General features: G+C 38.7%; 2 protein-coding genes across 2 annotated transcripts in view; both read left to right on the forward strand.

Moving 5' to 3' along the window:
• Nucleotides 1-16,598, forward strand: part of LOC142838452 (M1-specific T cell receptor beta chain-like) — a 320,262-nt gene that overhangs the window by 217,617 nt on the left and 86,047 nt on the right. The window lies entirely within an intron of this gene.
• On the forward strand, nt 6,586-10,758 carry LOC142838105 (trypsin-4-like). The gene is made up of 5 exons (XM_075953422.1): nt 6,586-6,685; nt 7,708-7,867; nt 9,524-9,777; nt 10,157-10,293; nt 10,559-10,758. Exons 1-5 carry the CDS (start codon nt 6,607-6,609, stop codon nt 10,706-10,708), a joined length of 780 nt encoding a protein of 259 aa, XP_075809537.1. The 5' UTR covers nt 6,586-6,606; the 3' UTR covers nt 10,709-10,758.

The following is a 16,598-nucleotide window of genomic DNA, read 5'->3' on the forward strand; positions in this document are numbered from 1 at the left end:
ACACTCCTTCTACATCACTCCCTCCTCCCCTCCAACTCCACTATCACTTCCAAATTCATGGTCTCCTTTTCAATAATATTTCTCTCTCTCTCTCTCTCTCTCTCTCTCTCTCTCTCTCTCTCTCTCTCTCTGTCTGTCTCTGTGTGTGTGTGCATGTGCACTTGCTGTGTTTGTATGTATGAAAACATTTATAAACAACCTATCAAGTTAATTTAACATAATTCATATGTACATGTATCTTTGACTGACCATTTCGAGCTAGAAAAATTAAGGAGTAGCTTCTCTATGTAGGAAACAATTTGTGCTTCTTTCCTAAGCCATTGACTACTTATAGTTCTTCATCCAGACATTGGATCACATAGAATTTCACTCATCTATGTTAACATGTCAGTTCATAATGTTTTTCCCCAGACAACAATATATTTAATATTATAAGGGTTCATTTTCCACGTCATGTCTAGATGACATCACCTAGTAGTAGATGTCATAGCTTTGGAATTTTCTGTTCTTTTAAGGTATACATTCCCCAGAATTATTTGTGGAGAAAGTTATCTTTTTAAAGAGTGTGTTTTGGGTACCTTTGTAATGATCAGGTAACTATAGCTATGTGGATTTTAAAATAAGTCACCGAGTCTATTAAATTAATGTACATATCTGGGTTTTGTTGGTACTAGGTTGTTTTTTCTTACAATGACTATATATCATAACTTGGATCTGTAGTGTAATGTAGCCTGCTTTTTTCTTTCTACTTAGGATTACTTTGACTTTTCAAGTTGGTATAAATTTTAGTTATATTTCATCTAGATCTTTAAAGAATAACATTAGAATTGTGATAGAGATTAAATTAACAGTGACTATCAAATTTGGTAATGTAAGTTTTAAAATTACTTTATTTAATGTTCTGTCATTTTTATTAAAATATCTTTTACCCTCAAGGTAGTATTACTAGCTTTTATTGATATTGTATATGAGGGTTTTATTCTGATTTCCTTCTTACAAAATTTATTATTGTTCTATATATTGGCTACTGGGATTTGTATACTGATTTTATCATGCTACTCAGTGGTTTTTATCATGTACATGAAATTTCTGTTGAAGTCTTTTAGTTTTATTAGGTATAGGATCATATCAGCTTGCAAAACACAATAATTTCACTCCATACTTTGCTATTTCTATTTATTGAGCATATGGATAGCACTAGCTGAACTTAGGGAGTTATCAAAAAAGAAGATATAAAATTGGGAGAGAGACAGGTTGTGGGAATATAGTGTAATAAAGGAGAAATGTGGTTAAATATGATCATATTTCATTGAATAAATATATAAAATTCTCAAGAACAAGGAAAATTATTTATTTTTTCTCTTTTTTTTATTGAAAAAAATTCTGCCTCCTCCCTGCCTCCTTTTTCCCTCCTCCTCCCCCACTCTTCTCACCCTCCCCCAACTCCTTTCCCCCTCCCTCTCCAGTACAAAGAGCAGTCAGGGTTCCCTGCCATGTGGGAAATCCAAGGTCCTCCCCCCTCCATCCAGGTCTAGAAAGGTGAGCATCCAAACAGGCTAGGCTCCCACAAAGCCAGTTCATGCAGTAGGATCAAAACCCAGTGCCATTGTCCTTGGCTTCTCATCAGCCCTCATTGTCTGCCATGTTCAGAGAGTCCGGTTTTATCCCATGCTTTTTCAGTTCCAGTCCAGCTGGCCTTGGTGAGCTCCCAATAGATCAGCCCCACTGTCTCAGTGGGTGGGTGCACCCCTCGTGGTCCCGACTTCTCTGCTCATGTTCTCCCTCCTTCTGCTCCTCACTTGGACCTGGGGAGCTCAGTCCAGTGCTCCAATGTGGGTCTCTGCCTCTATCTCCATCATTCGCCAGATGGAGGTTCTATGGTGATATGCAAGATATTCATCAGTATTGCTATAAGATAGGGCCATTTCAGGTTCTCTCTCTTCAGCTGCCCAAGGAACTAACTGGGAAAATCTCCCTGGACACCTGGGAGGCCCTCTAGAGTTAAGTCTCTTTCCAACCCTAAGATAGCTCCCTTAATTAGGATATATACTTCTCTGCTCCCATATCTACCCTTCCTTTATTCCAACCATCCCATTCTCCCAAGCTCCCCTCATCCTCCCCTTCTCATTTTTCTCTCCCCATTTCCTCTTACCCCCATCCCACCCCACCCCCAGGTTCCCAATTTTTGCCTGGCAATCTTGTCTACTTCCAATATCCAGGAGGATAACTATATGTTTATCTTTGGGTTCACCTTCTTATTCAACTTCTCTAGGACCACAAATTATAGGCTCAATGTCCTTTATTTATGGCTAGAAACCAACAGACATTAAGGGCAACATTGAATAAATGGGACCTCCTGAAACTGAGAAGCTTCTCTAAAGCAAAGGACACTGTCACTAAGACAAAAAGGCAACCCACTCACTGGGAGAAGATCTTCACCAACGCTGCAACAGACAAAGGTATGATCTCCAAAATATATAAAGAACTCAAGAAACTAGACTTTAAAATGCTAATTAAGCCAATTAAAAAATGGGGCACTGAACTGAACAGAGAATTCTCAACAGACAAAGTTCAAATGGTCAAAAGACACTTAAGGTCATGCTCAACCTCCTTAGCAACCAGGGAAATGCAAATCAAAACAACTTTGAGATATCATCTTACACCTGTCAGAATGGCTAAAATCAAAAACACCAACAATAGCCTTTGCAGGAGAGGTTGTGGAGTAAAGGGTATACTCATCCATTGCTGGTGGGAATGCAAACTTGTGCAACCACTTTGGAAATCAGTGTGGTGGTTTCTCAGGAAATTCGGGATCAACCTACCCCAGGACCCAGCAATACCTCTCCTGGGAATATACCCAAGAGATGCCCTATCATATTACAAAAGCATTGTTCAGCTACGTTCATAGCAGCATTATTTGTAATAGCTAGAACCTGGAAACAACCTAGATGTCCTTCAATGGAAGAATGGATGAAGAAAGTGTGGAATATGTACATATTAGAGTACTACTCAGCATTAAATAACAATGACATCTTGAATTTTGCATGCAAATGGATGGAAATAAAATAATTTAAAAAAAATTTTGAGATTATAATATTATTATAACACTTATCCTTTCTCTTTCTCCTTTTAACTCATGGTCTCCTTTCATTTTTATATGTGTCTATATACATGCATATTATATTCCTGATGATAACCTTATCAGTTTGTAAATAGTCCTTGTATGTATGTTTTCAGGGCTTTTCATTTAGCACTGGACAACCAATTAGTATGTTATTCCCTAGGGAAGACCACTTCTCCCATTTCTAGCTTTGCTTGAGTGCTTATGGTTCTTTGTGTAGGTTTGAGTCATCATTTCTTTCCTATCTACTTTGGCATGCCAAATAGTCTAGTACTTGTTCATGTCTTATTTGAGAAGTAATGTTAGTGAGGAATTGTGGGCATAGCCACTGACATTACTATAGAAAACAATTTACACAAGTATCCTCTTCTTCTGGGTTCAGAGTTTTTCCTCCTCCTCTTCTGCAATATTCTCAGAGCCTTAGGTGTTTAGTCTGTTCTCAGATATCCACTGTGACCAGGCTTCATAATTCTGCATTTTGATTGGTTATGATTTTCTGTAGTGATAACTATCTGTTACAAAGAGAATTTTTCTTGATGGGGGTGAAGTTTTTACTTACCTGTGAGCATATAGAGAAAATACATATTTTAATCCCTTTACTCAACAACAGAAAATTCAGAAACACTCCATTCTGAAGCAACATAATGGGGAAAAAAACTCAATTTTCAGAGGAAGGAGGTGCGGCTGTCATTTATGAAGAAGTCAGTTCTGTTCAGAGATGTAGATTCTTCAGATCTGAAAATGAGATAACACTGTCTGTTATCTGCCTCTTTCATGACATGGAAGCAAATATAGTCAAGGGCAAGGCAAACAGATAGCTCTTGTCCGAGTTCACCAGTATAGAATATAATTCCAGTGCTCTATTTTACACTAGTTGTAGCATAAACTTAAAGACCTTAATTCCAAACTGCAATGCCCACCTGATTGTCCAGAAATGCAGGAGGGTAGGATATATATTATGTTCATAAAGATTATAATTGATTGTGAAATGCACAGAGAGAAATGAACCACTGTTTCCAAAGTGGAAATACAGTCATTGACCTGACAAAAATTGACTGGGGACTAAGAGAATGTTTTAGAGAAAGAGACAAAGGAATTTAAATTTAGGATGAATAGAATCAGGAATAGCACAGACTTTCAATTGGAGTGTAAACAGCTGTTTTTTGTGAATCTACACTAATTGCCTCAGTATAGAGCATAAAAAATAGTTATGATCCACAGTAGTCTTCTAAACTATAATCCCTGATAGCCTGGAGAAAGCTGACCTCAGTTCATAAATAGTAGCACAAATATTAAATGACTAAAATTCAAGCTCTAGCAATAGAACCCTGGTGTGCCATACCCTTCAATATTGCTTTACAGATAGGGTTATAGTGAGATCAAGGGATGTGACCATTCCTCTGACGAAGATGATTTTCCATAATCATTAGGGATAATCCTGTTGTGGCCACCTGGTTAGTATATAGTGGAATATGGAGATACTAGAGGAAATATCTGACATTTTCCTCCAAACCAGTAGCCTTAAGATACTTCAGGCAAGAAAGTAAAACACCAATTTTACAACTGAACTTACCAATATTGCAGAAAATTTTCTTACTATTCAAGCTAAAAATAATGATACTATCACATTCTATCATCTGGACATGAGGTCCAAAATATGTGTCCCTGTGTTATACATGGCACAGGTGGGTCATGATAAAGTAAGGTTCTAAGACACGGTGCCAGGAAAATATAAATTTGGTGTTCACATAGTGCCAAGGGAAAAAATGACAAGAGGAGCCAGATGTTCACCTTGTTTCCTGAGGCCCATGGGCTTTTTGGCAGTACCTGTTTGCATGCCACCTGTGACAAGTTTGATACTTCACATGAGTTTCTATATCTTGAAACCTTATGCCAATTTTAGATATTTTCTTGCAAAAACAAAAGTGAATCCATCTGAGTCAATGTACTATCCATCCTTATTAATTAGAAATAATGCTTTCTTCATACTTCACCATAAAAGAGTTTTTAAAAAGAAATGAGGTTCCATACATAGGAAATGTAATGCATGTCTCTTCTGTAAAACGTCTTGAAAATCTATAAGGTATTTTAGAAAAAAAATAGTACTCCACTCAGGCATGACCCCATGGGCCATTTTATAACATTTAGAGTATAGAGGTGAGAGCTCAAAGTACTAATTCTGTTGTGCAGCCGAGCCAGTCATGCCAGGAGTGCGTACAGAGATATTTAACAGGCCTCTCCAGGTTGTTTTCTCCAGTACATGCTGGTATCCTTTTCTTTCAACATTCTGCATACCTAGTATATCAAAACCAATCACAAGATGCTGAACTCAGATTTTTCCACTCTTATAAGCACCTCTAGAATGTTTTCTTTCTACAACTTAGAGTATTCATTCATGAAATTTGCTTGTTCTTGTCCCTCCACAACACTGGCATCAGACTAATTAAAAAGTAAATAGATCGTACAACAGGGTTCCTCAAGTTGTATGATAAATTAGATATAATCTCACACCATTTTTCAATGCACTTTTTCGGGCAGGTTAGTTCTCAATAAATTTCAAGACTGGGACTTAGTGGGTTTTTTTTAGAACTCACTGATCTTCTAGATGATACTTTATTTTGAACAGAAGTCAGAGTAACTATTGTTTAAGGCCTTTCTCTTACCTCATTTGGAGAATGCATTTCTGTTTCAAACTGCCTAATTCTAGATGACAGGGAAGTATTAATTTTTATGCAGATATAAATTAATATAATCATGAAAAAGCTCAAACTGTATCCATAAAAGCATAACCAGTGAGAGTCAAAGGTCATGACACAGAGGAAAGGAAAATTTATTGGTCTATCTTTGGGATACACTGAGGAAGCTCCTACACAGACTTTATCCTTTATACTTCAAATCACTTGCTAGTTATGGGCCTTGTTACAGAGGATAGGCAGGTGAAAGCCAGTAGTTTTGAGCAAGTCCATTCATCCATTTGTCATGAATTCATTCTCTAATTCTGATTACAAAAGCCCTGGAAAATGACCTTTCTATATGATATATTATTCTAGAGATAAGAAACTTCAGCTTATATTTATTAGATACAGAAACAATGTAATTCTTCTCAGAGGGTTCTGACCTCTGTGTACCCACTTAACTACCTTTAGTAGGTCTTCCTGAAATTAAGTTTCTTTGATATTTGGGTATGTCTAAAGACCATGATTGTGCTCTACCATCTAATGTCTTTATATGAGCCTAGGAAGACCCAGCTACATAGATAGTCTATAGTTCTACTGTATTTGCATCCTGGCTTCCTTTCAAGAATCAGCTGTTCACTTCACCAAGAAGAAAAGTTTCCTTATCTCATGTTCCTCACCTACCCACAGAATGGACAAATAAAGCAGAGATAATGCATGACCTAGGAAGAGGAAATCCACAGGTGTGCTTGGGAAAGGTCAGTGGGGCACCTCCCCTCTGTACCTCCTTCTCCCTCCAGCACAGTATAAATGCAGGCTCTCCCCAAGTACTCACTACCTTCTGCCAAGATGAGTGCACTCCTTTTCCTGGCCCTTGTGGGAGCTGCTGGTGAGTTCCATGCCTTAACCCAGGTTTTACTCTTCTCTATCCTAGAGGCCACGAACTCCACTAATACAGATGCTGTTTTCTTCTATCATATTCCAATGACCCCTGTTTTCCTACAGCAGCTCTACATCTGTATTTTCTGATTTCTCTGTAAGCTTCATCTTTCTTACCCCCTGTACTATTGTTTATTATGTGATGCCAAAATCTAGAAATGGAAAGCATGTGGAGGTTCCATGAAGTGAACCGTATGAACAGTTTGGAGATAACTCAGCCACAAATATCTTTACAGATAAATATTCTAAATTTGAAAGTTGAAAACTTCATTTTATTGGGGATCAATATCTTAAAGTTATGACCTTTTTGTCTGGAGCAGTCACTTTGTAATATGATGAAAATATATATATTGTTGTACTAGGTTTAAAACTTTGGAATTTAATATACATTATAATTCCTATTATATATTGTTATTTATTAATACCTATTAAATGCTGAAATTTTATTAAGATTTATAAACATGCAATCAAGGTTAAAAATGAATGATTTTGGTCAATACTATTTTATCCCTGTATCCTACATAGTCCTTAATACATAGACTGAGCTATAAAACCCCTTTGGCATATTGACGTCTACATACCCAGGATAATTTTCAAAATAGTTTCAAATATCTTAATTTCCTTAACCTTTGTTAGACAAAGGAGTATCAATGAATTATGAAAATGAGGTCAAAGCAAGTAGTGGATCAGACCACAATACCTGTGCCCCATTCCTGCATTCTGAGGTCATACCTTTCCCTTTGCCTTGTAACCCATCAGAACACTGATATTTACAGAGAATCTTTCTATTGTATTATGAACAGTGCTCTGTATTATAAACTCTCATAAGACACCATAGGCCTAATGTTGCCTGTTTGCCTTTAGTGTCTGTAATAAATAAGGATCCCTAATTAGCTTAAGGTTGACACAGGACGGAGGACTGCAATTTCCAGTATCTTGATGAATTGTCTTCTCTCTTCTTTCCTACTAAAGTTGCTTTCCCTGTCGACGATGATGATAAGATCGTTGGAGGTTACACCTGCCAGAAGAACTCTGTCCCCTACCAGGTGTCTCTGAACTCTGGCTACCACTTCTGTGGAGGCTCCCTCATCAATAACCAATGGGTGGTGTCTGCCGCTCATTGTTACAAGAGGTACGTGATGGGCTCTGTCTTTACAGAACACATATGACATTTCAAAGGGAATAGGATGAGATCAGGTACCAACTGAGGTATTTAAGAACCAACATGAAATCACAAAAAGGCTTTCACATCGTTACACTGGGAGATAAGTACATAGCAGCAGGGAGATAAATAGAATTTTCTAGAGTATCTGTAAGCCTTTTCTGGAATTTAAAGACTATTTAATATATTCATTATCATTTGAGACATGGACAGAAGTTCCTTGGGAGAACATAAAAATTATTATTTTAGCTATAAAATCCAACTAGTTGTCAAAATCAACTGCATTTCTGTGATACTTCTACTATTTTGGTCCTTAAATATTTTATATGTAGTCCCTATAATTTCAGAATTTCTATAAATCATGTTGCTCAGCAACATGTAGTATTGAAAGAGGTTTCTATCATGCCCAGTCCCCACAGCTGTTCAGTCTCAAAGAAACATAAAGATGTCTACATTAATTTAATTATAAATGGCTTGGGCTAGTAGCTCAGGTTTTCTTATTAACTAACTCTTACACCTCATATTAACTCATAATTCTTGTCTGTGTTAGCCATGTGGCTTGGTACCTTTTATCAGTGAGACATTCTCATCTTGCTTCCTCTGTGTCTGGGTTACAACTGTAGACTGAGACTTTCCTTTTCCCAGAATTCTCCTGTTTTGGTCACCCCACCTATACTTCCTGCCTGGCTACTGGACAGTCAACATTTTATTAAACCAGTAAAAGTGACAAACCTTTACAGAGTACAAGACCATTGTCCCACAGCAATACAGTATTGATTTTAAGTCCCAGGATTGTAAAAGGGTGATTGGAGGTTTGTAAATCCATAGGACAATATCTGCATTTTATAAATCGGAGAGAATGAAGCTATGATTGGGGATAGTAGAGTTGGGAAGAGGTGCCATCTGTAGAAATAGCAAAGTAACATCTGGAATTCTAATGTCATACTTGTCCCGTTGGCCTCCTCACACCTAGGGCATACTGAGAAGACACAGTGAAGAAGAAACAGGCCATGAGCTCAAACTGTCTATTTCAATTCATTTCATTATACAGAGAAAACCCAGAGTCAGTTTCATTACAAGAGGTTTTCTCATCTGATCATGAATCTGGGTCATCCAGAATCTAATTCAGAAAGTCCAGAAATAAACCCAGATTGCTAAAATTCAAAGCAAGTTCTGAGGTACCATAGTTGCATGGTTCAAGCTATTATTTTTTGTTTGTTTAGTTTTATTGCAATAGGGTTTCTCTGTGTAGCTCTGACTGTCCTAGAACTCACTCTGTAGTCCAGGCTGGCCTTGGTCTCAGAGATCTTCCTGCCTCTGTCCCTGAGTGAGGGACTAAAGGCATGTGTGTGTATCTGATGCCGACCATTAGACCATTTTATTGGATGGTGTGCATCCATTGGGGAACTGTTGGTTGGTGAGCAGTCTTCATCTGCTCATATGACTTGTAGAATTAGAGAAAAATTTGGGTTTCAAGCTGGTACTTCGACATCACACATCGGCTACTTTTGTGACATTAAACCAGGCCTCTCCCATCTTTAGACTACCCAGCTAAAAGGCTTACATAACCTGGAGTATCTGAGGTAATGGACAGGAATTTTCTGCCATGTCTTTTCTTTCCAACAGCCGCATCCAAGTGAGACTGGGAGAGCACAACATCAATGTCGCGGAAGGCACTGAGCAGTACGTCACTGCCTCCAAGATCATCAAGCACCCCAGCTTTAGTTCATCAACCCTGAACAATGACATCATGCTGATCAAGCTTGCTTCCCCTGTGACCCTCAATGCCCAAGTGGCCACTGTAGCTCTGCCCACCTCCTGCGCAGCTGCTGGCACTCAGTGCCTCATCTCTGGCTGGGGCAACACCTTGGCCTCTGGTGGTGAGTACTTCATCCACATCTTTTGAGAACTAAGCCAGATTCTACACATAAATGATTGGCTTCTAGACCATAAATGCATTGAAGTACCCAGTAAACACAAGGTTCTAAGATGGTTACAAGAGGCATCGACCTACAGAATGATCTTATTCCAGAATGTAAACAGGAAAATTGCAGAATGTACTATCATTAGTTCCAAGAAAGATGTCAATGACTATTCTTAATATCTTGAAGAAAACACAGTAATCTTCTGTACCAGTCTATCCAAGGGAGACTCTAGTGCCTCTTCAATGGCAGCTTCAGGGGTCACATACCGGACAACACTGAAATATTGATCCCTAGCCTGGTCTCTCTCACATTCCTTTTTCTCTTTTCCTCAAAGTGAACAACCCAGACCTGCTCCAGTGCCTGAATGCCCCAATACTGTCTCAGTCTGCCTGTCAATCAGCCTACCCTGGACAGATAACCAGTAACATGATTTGTGTTGGCTACCTGGAGGGAGGCAAAGATTCCTGCCAGGTAATTAGCTCCCTTCTCATATAAACATCTTGGTTTCCCAGGAGTGGGAGTGGATTGGCCTAATGTGTGGGTCAGGAAGTTTCCTCTTGTGGTTCCATGAAAAAAGGAAGAGGTCTATTTCAGGTGTCATTTCAACACATTAGAAAGAATAAGGGATTGAATAAAAAATGGAGATCCAAGGAGGCTAGAATTGTAGCTTCAGGTCAGGGTGAATGTAGTCTATTTTATATGCCCCTTCTTTAAACACTTTTTTCCTCTCTCCTAGGGTGACTCTGGTGGCCCTGTGGTCTGCAATGGACAACTCCAGGGCATTGTCTCCTGGGGCTATGGCTGTGCCCAGAAGAATCTCCCTGGTGTGTACACCAAGGTCTGCAACTATGTTACCTGGATTAAGAACACCATTGCTGCCAACTAAGAATCCTTCATCTCCCTGAAATCACTATGTCAATAAACTGAATTCCTTACTTTCTGTGTCTTGGGTTGATCTCTTTATACTCTTTTCTGTAAAAAATACACATCCATTTGAGGTTATCTTTATCTATCCTTGAAATATGAAGAGCATCCTACACCTCCAAACATGTTACATGGAATAGTATGTCAACAGCAGTTGAAAAAAAAACAACATTAAATGGTAGGAAAAGCAGTGGTTTTGGTTTTCTTCTAGAAAATCATATATCAGAATGTAGTCATTAAAAAGTCAACATTTTCTTTTACATTTTTGTGTGATTTTTAAATGAACACTTTCATGAACTCATTCTTAGTTAGGAATAAGTATTTTAAAAAGGAGTTTTTCTATTTGATTGCAGTGGTTCTTGAAAGTGTTAATGTACTCATTTATCATCATAGACCCTAAGATTCTTACACACATTGATTATTGTGGAAACATTTTTTTTTCTCAGAGAAAACACATATAGGGCTTTTTCATGTACCCATATGAATAGCTTCCCATTATCTCTTTTCATATATATATATATAATATATATATATATATATATATATATATATATATATATATTTAACATTTCCCTCTACTTATCCATGATAAGAGAATATGTATGCAGCAGTCTGAGATCTAAATAGACATTCTCACCCTTAGGTTACACTCCCTATAGAGTGATTGTTTATTATAATTGTTTGTATGCCTTTGTGTGTGAGTGTGTACATGTGTTTATGTGTGTTTTATATGCATAAATAGATTTTTTTAAATAACAGTTTCTCATAAAGATGAGGTGATCCTTGGCTTCATGACTGTTTAGGACTGTTTGAGCTTCTGACATCTGCAGTCTTGCTAACAACTTCTGGTACCATGAAACCTAGTCCCATAGAAGAAACTCGGGTCTGTTCAGCTCAGAAGCCTCTGGGCCCTGTCTTTTAAATGCAGGTGTATTCAACACAAGGGACCTATCTATCATCTCTGCGTTCAAAAAATGCAATAGCCTGTAAGTTTTCAGGAGCCTCTTGGACAACCCTAATGAACAACTCAACAGGGGACTTTCCAAATGTAGGATATTGGGTCTGTTTAGAGGTTTGGCTCTTAGAGGAAGAATTCTTAGCCTAGATAAGAAAATATATATGCTCACACACACACACACACACACACAAACACACACACAAACGTACATATGTTTATATGTATTATAGACTGTCTTTTATAAAGTTTGTTGTTACAATTCTTTACTGTATTTTCAGGTACCACTGCTTTTATTTTAGTCTCTGACCTCTTTCTTCTGTGTTTATCTTTTTTGCCACTCTCTCACCTGTCATTTTTTTGTTGTTGTTGTTCAATAAGATCTCTTATATTCTGCATTTCCTTTATCATTGCTCTCCCATGTTCCTGCTCTGACCATGGCCTCTTCTTACTTTTGTAGTTTTTAACTTTTCCTTTTTATTCCAGGATATATACTCACATCTCAATATTTGAAGCTTGGAGCCTCCAATAAGAAAGAATATGTGTCATTTGGAGTTTGGGTCACTTCACTCAATATAATCTTTTATTTTCCATTCATCTACCTGCGAAGTCCATGATTTCAGTTTTCTTTACAGGGAAATAGTATTCCATAGTGTATATGTACCATACTTTCATATTTACTCATCTGTTTGAAGGATATTTAGGCTGTTTACAATTTCTACCTCTGATATCAAACCTGGCTGTAAACAACAGCTCCCTAATTGGGCTATAAAACCTGCTAAACAGGTGGGAATGTATGACTGGTATTGAGAAAGAACAAAATATACAAGGCTAGCTCAGTCACAAATCCTTAAAAAAAAGCTACAACCATTACTTTCCTAAACCAGTAAATCCCTAACTACATTCTAAATATTTGTCTTTATGCCTACAGATATACATAGTCCTCACTCTCCATTAAGATAATGTCATCTTTTTATTTTAATTTATTTTTTATTGATTTTTATTGAGTTCTACATTTTCCTCTGCTACCCTCCCCACCTCTCCCTTCCTCTTCAACTTTCCCCAAGGTCCCCATGTTCCCAATTTACTCTGGAGATCTTGTATTGTTCTACTTCCCCTGTAGATTAGATTCTATGTCGTCTGTCTCTCTTAGGATCCTCATTGTTGTCTAAATTATCTAGGATTTTGATTTGTGGACTTGTTTTCTTTGCTTTGCAACAGATAGAGAACACTAAAGAAAACCATGACCAATAAAAATTTGTAGTTGTGGAGCTCAGTCCCAATAGATACATCAACAAAGTAATTCTTGTACCTAAGCCTCTGTGAAGAGGAAGTAGGAAGCTTTTCAAAGAAAGAGGTTAAGCGGTTTTGCTGTGAGGTTGTTTCCTAGTTATGTCAGATGCTAAGCCCATATAGTCTCAAAAATGTGATTGTCTACACATAGGCTGAGAAGAATAGCAACAATACCTATGCCAAAGTGGACATAGAAAAGCCACCTGGTATATCATGAAGAAGTCAGGAATAAATTCTGGAAAAAGAACAGCATCAACAAACAGTACTGGTCAAACTGATGCTGCAGGTAAGAATAAATAAAATAGATCCATCCTTATCACTCTACACAAATCTCAACTCCTAACTTTCTTGCATAGGCAATAAGATAAAAAATTAGCCTAGAAAAGCTAAATATCAATGTGACCCCTCCCCAAAAAAACATGTAGTTATCCTCCTGGATATTGGAAATAGACAAAATTTCTAGACAAAAATTGAGAGCTTGGGGAGGGGAGTGGGACAGGGGTAAGGGAAGATGGGGAGAGAGAAGTTAGAAGGGGAGGATGGAGAGAATTTGGGGGAATGGGACAGTTGGGATGGAGGAGGAGTGGATATGGGAGCAGGGAAGTATATATCTTAATTAAGGGAGCCATTTGGTGTCCAAGGAGATGTCCCCAGCTTGTTCCTTGAGCAGCTGAGGAGAGGGTTCCTGAACTGGCCCTATACTATAGCCACTCTGATGAATATCTTGCATATCACCGTAGAACCTTCAAATGGCAATGGATGGAGATAGAGACAGAGACCCACATTGGAGCACTGGACTGAGCTCCCAAGGTCCAAATGGGAGCAGAAGGAGAGAGAACATAGGCAAGGAAGTCAGAGCTGCTAGGTTTGCGCCCACCCACTGTGACTGTGGGGCCTATCTAATGGGAACTCACCAAGGCCAGCTGGACTGGGACTGATGGAGCATGTGATCAAACCGGACTCTCTGAACATGGCTGACATGGAGGGCTGACTGAGAAGCCATGAACAATGGCACTGGGTTTTGATTCTACTCCATGTACTGGCCTTGTGGGAACCTAGTCTGTTTGGATGCTCACCTTCCTAGACCTGGATGGATGGCGAAGGACCTTGGATTTCCCACAGGGCAGGGAACCTTGACTTCTCTTTGGACTGGAGAAGGAGAGGAAGGGGGAATGGGGGGAGGGAGAGGAAAATGGGAGGAAGTGAAAATTTGTAATAATAATTAAGAAAAAATTAACAAATGGGAACTTATGAAAAGGAAAAGCTTCTGTAAGGCAAATGACACCAACATTCAAAGAGGCAGACTGCACAATGATTAAAGATTTTTAGCAACTACACATCTGATAGAGGCCTAATGTCAAAAGTATATAAAAAACACAATAAACTGTGCATTAAGAAAACAAGCACCTCAATTAAATCATATGGTACAAAGATACACAGAATTCCAAAAATAAGAAGCCCAAATGGCAGAGAGGCACCCACAGAAATGTTCTACATCCTTAGTAATTAAAAAAGTACATGTCAAAACTACTTTGAGATACAGCCCTATATCAGACGAAATGGCCAAATCAGTAAAACAAACGACAATTGGGGTAAAGGTGGGGTAAACTGCAAGAAAGTGTGATGAAGCATATGCGGGGCCCAGGATATCCTGGCCACACACGGGGACCTAGCTGCACAGCTACCCTAGCAGGCAGCATTGGGTTCTAGGAAAGGCCATAAACTGGCACCACCCAGGAACAGAGCATCCATAGGCAATTCCTAACATTCCAATTATTGTAGGTAGGATAACCAGCCAGTGCACACCCATAGCTTTTCACCAGAACACCCCTAGACAAATGTCAGCCTGTAGGGGTCTTGGACCTTAGAAACCCCTACCTTTAATACTATAAAAACCCAACCCCACCTAAGCTTGAGTCCCTCTGATAGCTCCAATACATTGGGACCACGTGAGACTGAGTTTGCAAACTTGTGTAAGAATAAAAGCAAAGAGCCTTGCTTTTATATATAGGACTCGGTCTCTGAGTTGGTTTGGGGGGACACTCCGTGATCTGGACATAACAACATACACTCATCAATTGCCAGAGGGAGTGCAAACTTGGAGAGCTACTATGGAAATCAGCACTGTTCTTCCTCTGGCAGGTGGGAATTGATCTCCACTAAGCTACAGCTACACGATTCTTGAATAGATATTAAACGGATGGTTCATCCTACTACAGATTCATTTGTTCAACCATGTTCATTGATGTTCTATTCCTAATAGTGAAAATTAGAAATAGCAGTTGTGAAAAAATCTTTACCAGCTTCTTCATGGGTTTGTAAGAGGAGAAAACAAGCATTCCTTTCTTTAAGAATCACTATTTTGCCTATTTTATGGTTTGTGTGTGTGTCTGTGTGTGTGTGTGTCTGTGTGTGGTGTTGAAACATCCTATTGTATGTCAGTGTTTTTTCAAAACCCATGAACATCAGACGTTGTCAGAGCCTCCGTTTTTTCCCCCATCTTTCCCTTTCTCCTAGAACTTCACCGCTTGCCCATATAGTTGCCTGGTGTAAAGATGCCCCAATTTTTGAGCACTGCAGTCAGGAAACCATCACTTTCTAGTTGTAACAATGAGCTACAGACACATTGATGAAGGAGACTCCACAGAAGTGGTAGCCAGAGTTCAGAGACACCTACTAGGGCATAGAATTCTCCTGGCAGTTGTAGCCTCCAATGATCTTGTCATTGTCATCACAAGAAAAAGCAACTTGAGCAGGAGGTAGAAAATGATAACAAGCCAGTTAGTCAGAGTGTTGGAGGATGTAGTGATTAGCTCTATGGCAGCCTAAACCTTAGGATTTCTTACTTAGCAAAATGAGTATGAATAGCTATCTCCAATAGGTAACATAGATTGTAGAGCTTCCAGGTTTGGGGCTTTGTGGGAAAGATAGGTAATTCCCATAGGGCTCAGATCTATTTTGTGTATCAGGATTGGGACAGCAAGAACTACCTAAGAACACACTTACTGGTATCCCTTTACAGTCAGTTTGACCATGACCTGCTTTATTTGTCCATCCATTATATGTTTGTGCCACCTGAATATTGGATTTTTAGAGCATCAGCAGCAAAAGCAACTAGAGAGGAGATGGAAAGAAGAACCAAATTTAGCAGGGTTTTTGAAGGTGGATTGCTCAGTACCATATCACCTTCCCACTGTTTTAATATTACTTTGTAAGTGGAACAACTAAGAGAAAGTAGTTAGAAGTAAGATTAAATACCTTCTCAGGGAAATGACTGCAGAACAATTAATTATATCCTAGTGGGCTCAGAACTCTTTAGAGTTCCAGGAAAAGAATAGAAGAAATGATCCAAGAACACAATTCATGGGATCTTATTACATGTCAGTTGTGTATCCAATTGTTTGATTCCCTCTGAAATTCATCAAAAACTGTGTTGTTTCAGTCAAAGAATAAAGGTGTGCAGGCGGCCAGGTGCCAGGAACGTAGCCCACCGCTCCTATTACAACACTTAAACACACCGATTTGTATTATATTTCTCCCTCCTTAAAAAACAAATGATATAATTCCCAAAGAAACCAGATTGTGTCCAAGATTAGGGCATTGC

This window comes from Microtus pennsylvanicus, chromosome 19 (assembly GCF_037038515.1).
Source record: "Microtus pennsylvanicus isolate mMicPen1 chromosome 19, mMicPen1.hap1, whole genome shotgun sequence".
NCBI classification, from domain to species: Eukaryota; Metazoa; Chordata; class Mammalia; order Rodentia; family Cricetidae; genus Microtus; species Microtus pennsylvanicus.